This window comes from Syngnathus typhle, linkage group LG1 (assembly GCF_033458585.1).
Source record: "Syngnathus typhle isolate RoL2023-S1 ecotype Sweden linkage group LG1, RoL_Styp_1.0, whole genome shotgun sequence".
Lineage (NCBI taxonomy): Eukaryota > Metazoa > Chordata > Actinopteri > Syngnathiformes > Syngnathidae > Syngnathus > Syngnathus typhle.
Window position 1 is genome coordinate 8,431,811 of NC_083738.1, and position 4,983 is coordinate 8,436,793.

General features: G+C 44.3%; 1 protein-coding gene across 1 annotated transcript; it reads left to right on the forward strand.

Annotated features, from left to right (window-relative positions):
• Positions 1-232: 232 nt before the first annotated feature.
• On the forward strand, positions 233-2,752 carry fgf20b (fibroblast growth factor 20b). Its single transcript, XM_061292591.1, has 3 exons — positions 233-958; positions 1,201-1,304; positions 1,630-2,752. Exons 1-3 carry the CDS (start codon positions 667-669, stop codon positions 1,873-1,875), a joined length of 642 nt encoding a protein of 213 aa, XP_061148575.1. The 5' UTR covers positions 233-666; the 3' UTR covers positions 1,876-2,752.
• The last annotated feature ends 2,231 nt before the right edge of the window (positions 2,753-4,983 follow it).

Sequence of the window (4,983 nt, forward strand, 5' to 3'; positions counted from 1 at the left end):
TATACATATATATATTATGTATCATCCATGAAACAATATTATTGGCAGAAATGGAGGGCACAAACTCAAACTTTGCTTCGGTCCTAATGAAGGCGTGAATCACCCTGTGGCAGAGAGGGGGGGGGGGGGGGCAGCCCCGCCAGGACTTGTCTCAAGTGTGACAGCCCCGCCCACTACGTCTCTGCTTTTGCACCTGCTTTACCTTGCCTGCCACTTTTAGCGCAAACCTCACGATCTTACTTACCTGCCCGCACTGCAGCTTGTACACATCCTTTAATCTCCCTGCCACGGACTCACGGAGGCATCAACAACCGCAATGACCCGCAGGTATGCAGCGTGAGGAGTGGTAAAACGAGGGAGGGCAGAGAGAGAGAGAGAGAGAGAGAGAGAGAGAGAGAGAGAGAGAGAGAGAGAGAGAGAGAGAGAGAGAGAGAGAGAGAGAGAGAGAGAGAGAGAGAGAGAGAGAGAGAGAGAGAGAGAGAGAGAGAGAGAGAGAGAGAGAGAGAGAGAGAAAGAGAAAGAGAGAGACAGGAAGAAGCCTGTATTTGCAGAGTGAGGACAGTGGAGAGAAAACATTGCACAGCGTGGGTCTGTAACGGACAACATGGAATAAGTGATCGGGGCGGCCAGGTTCAACGCCAAGTGTGCTCCTCGGTGAACTTCGCGATGGCTGCTTCTGCTGCTGCTTCTCTTGGGGAATTTGGTGGCTTGCACGGCATCGACGGTATCGCACACGTCGGATCCCATTTCCTCCTGACCCCAATCGTGGACAGTCCGCCGACTCTGCTGGGAGAGCAACTCTTACCGGGGGACAGACTGTCCCGCAGCTCGGCCACGGATTTAACGCACCTCAAAGGGATCCTGAGGAGGAGACAGTTGTACTGCAGGACTGGTTTCCATCTGGAGATACTTCCGGATGGCTCTGTGCAAGGGACCAGAAAGGACCACAGTCGTTTCGGTACATTGTCCTTTATCTTAAAGAGATGAGAGTACAGCAATTAAAAATGTGAAATTGACCTAACCCTAACCACCGCCTCGCACACACACACACACGCACACGCACACACACAAAAAAAAAAATCAAACATAGGCTGCTTGTCTTGTGTGTCATTAAAAAAATGCATAGTTGTCAAGTTGTATACAGTATGTACAGTATACTAATACACTCTCACACTGCATGCTGTGCTGTGACATTTCCAGGTATTTTGGAATTCATAAGCCTCGCTGTTGGCCTAATAAGCATCCGAGGAGTGGACAGTGGACTCTATCTGGGAATGAATGACAAAGGGGAACTGTATGGCTCTGTAAGTACCTTATTTTCATAGATAGATAGATAGATAGATAGATAGATAGATAGATAGATAGATAGATAGATAGATAGATAGATAGATAGATAGATAGATAGATAGATAGATAGATAGATAGATAGACAGACAGACAGACAGACAGACAGACAGACAGACAGACAGACAGACAGACAGACAGACAGACAGACAGACAGACAGACAGACAGACAGACAGACAGAAGCTGCACAATTTTACACTATATTTAACACGTAGCGGATCCACTCTCTTTGAGATTTTGTGCTTTAAAGAAATGTTTAAAAATGCTTTTCCCTTTGTTGTCAGGAGAATCTGTCAGCCGAATGCGTCTTCAGGGAGCAGTTTGAGGAGAACTGGTATAACACATACTCGTCCAACCTCTACAAACACGGAGACAAAGGGGCACGTTACTTTGTGGCTTTAAATAAAGATGGGACACCAAGGGATGGGACTAAATCCAGGCGACATCAAAAATTCACACACTTCTTGCCCAGGCCTGTTGACCCTGATCGCGTGCCAGAGCTATACAGGGACATCCTGGGTCACAGCTGAGACCTACCAAGGTCTGGCCTGGAGCGGGAATAGCTGCTAGCGCCCTTCACACGCAGACAGTGAGCGACGGGGGACGGACACAGCCAGTGCAGGCTGGAGGACAGCGGAGCAACCGGCAGGGATAAAGGCACCGGGGCCCCATCTAGGAATGCACGGGCATCTCTCAGCAGCAACAGAGAGATGAAACTGTCTGACTCTGTCAGTCTGCACGCTCAGCAAGAGGGGGTCATTTTGTCCGTGTGGACGGAAGAGCCACAAAGTACCTGGGAGGAATAGGAGTCCAAGCGGAAAGGGCCTTCACGGCCAATAAGCCTCTGGGAACGTGTTTATTTGGGGGCTTCGTCTGCTTGAGAGGACTTTGAAGGAAAACCGTGACTTTTTTTTTAAAAAAGGAGAGCTAAAGTGTACCGATTTATTTATTCCTTTTAGATACGTATATTTATGTTATATATTTATTTATTTTCAGAATATATTTTTACATTTAGATACCTGCAATATAGAGAAACCACTAGAAATTGTATGAATTATGTAAAGACTGAAACACTGTACTATTATTATGTCTTATATCCAGAGAAAAGCTCCACAATACTGTAATGCCACCAGGAATCTGATCAATATTGGTGACATTTGTAATGGACCCTCTCATGGACCTTCTCAATGCATTTCACTACAAGTCACAATTGAAATAACACATCTGGCACAAACCATGTGTGTCATCAAGAACATACTTTACAAACGTCAAACACTAAATACAAATGTGATCGATGTGAGGATCAGAGCTAATTTATGTTCAAGGTTACTTTGGAAAGCCAAGAAGCGCACTTTGACTGGTTGCCTTTATCAGCCACAGTTTCAACATATAAACCTGCTTACAAGATCAATGTTGTCTTTCTTCATGGGCTCCATCAAGCTTAGAGGCAGTTCATATAGAGTTGATACGCACATAAAAATATCAAAGTCTATAATGCGCTGAATGGGCCAATAACAACTGTGACCTCCAGACCAGGCCTGACAAGTTAGTGTCTAAATAAAAACGGAGGTCAGAGTGATAAAGATTACGGGACCTCTGCCGCCAGGCTTATTTTTTAGATGGAAGTTAAATGTTTTCTTTTTTTTTTTCTTTCAAAAAATAAGACAAATATATCTCTTCCAATATGTGTCACTGTCGTCATTATAACAATCATTAAGAATATATACAACAGAGTTCCAATGTAAGAGCTATATCAAGAAAAGTCTACCTCTGTAAAGATAGATGCTCCTTTTTGAGTAAATGTATCATTACCGTAACTGACACGGTCGGAGAAATATTAATTGAACAATATAGCTACTTTTGTGTTTGTAGTTTCTAATATTTGACACATGTAGAAAAGAGTTAACCAAAATGGTGTGATAGAAGGTTGCTGCATGAATTTGTAAGCAGTAAGGGAAAAAAAAGATGAATGTCTCAGTACTATATTTTTAGGATGACACATTATTATGTCATATCTGTGCACTGTTTTCTCCTCGGATGAGAGCAGATCTGTACTGAAGCTTGAAAGCTGAAAGCTCAGTCCGTGATGTGCGTGCGTGCAGTTGATGGTGAGTTAGTGGGAGACAAGCCTACTGCCAGCTCTCTCGCTCTCTCTCTCTACTGTGTGATCCTCTGGGACTTTCCCACTTGCACACCTTGAACATCAACACGCCTCTGTCATCGATTAATGTCAGCAACATGCAACCGGAATTATCACCTGCGTGCGTGTGGACCGCCGCTGTGTAAACACATGCATGCCTATCGTGATACACAACTCTGACGTGCCAATGTCACGACTCATCTTTCTCTAACTTCACACAATAGAAGTGATGGAAGGGGTGTGGTCATCATTCCTTTCCAGTCCCATCTCTCCATGAGATCCAAAGAACACAGTAGGTATTGTGCAAAAAAGCTTGATGCTGCTTTGTTGTTTTAATGGGTTCTTTGCCAACAGCTTGATTGAAAAAACAAAGCAAACAACAACAGCAGCAAAACCAAGAATTACACTGGAGCACATCACACATCTGTTATCCCGTGAACCCATTTCAACTATCAAACAGCTGGACCTACACATCCAAGCTCACTGATTTCAATTTCTCTGCACTTTTGTTAACAGTTTGGTCTTGGTCGTCTGTTTCACATTTGAGTTAAGACTTTTGCGTTGTCCCCCCATTCTTACTCATTATTCATATTATCAGAGCATGTTTTGGAATTTACCTGCCTACTGAGCTTCAGCTCTTCCAGGTGGTGTGCAACAACTTGCTGAAAACACTCTCTCCCAAGCCTAATGGATGCTCCCTGACTTTCATCACCTCCTCAACGCTGGTCTTGAAGGGCTCTTGGAAACCCAATCAAGTCATGCATATGTGTGTGCGTGTGTTTGTGGTGAGTCCACAGTCAAGCACTCAAGCAGGTGTGGAAATCGGTGATCGGCCACTCCTCTCCGAGACTCTGATCTCAGACCTGCTGTTGAGACACGCAGAGGTGGGAAGAAATAATATAGCCTGCTTTGTTGTCTGGCCCTGATGATCCCAGGGCCTCACTTTTTTATTTGGATTGAAGTTTTTCGGGAGGACAGGGAGGTCCAAAGAAGCTCACCTGTAGAACCTCCTGAGTTTTATGTCAGATGAATCCTGTGAATCTTTGAAGTTTGCACATTTCGAAGTTAATTGGCTTGTGTGTGTTTCTATGGAGGACACCAGCAGTTTAAGTGATTATCAATTTGACATCACGTGTCAACTATTGTATGGTCCCGTTATCCATTCCCCAACATCCATCCGTCATTCATTTATTGCTGCATTGTACTGTGTTGTAGCTGACAGGACTTTGCGGTCTGACATCGGCAAGGAGCAATTAGAGCAGCATACCTGATTTTCTTACACTCAACATTTCAAGCAGTCAGCTCCAGTGGAAGATATCCTACTCTGTTTGCATCTCTATCTCCGTGGAAACAGTTGAAAGAAGCTATCGTTAGATATGATGGCGAGCAAATCCTCTACAATCAAATCCCCAAATTTGGGTGCATTGGCAAGTACAGAGAGAGTGACAGAAGTGCTTATGTTTTTCAAGTATTCAACTTTAAAACTCACAGCTGACAG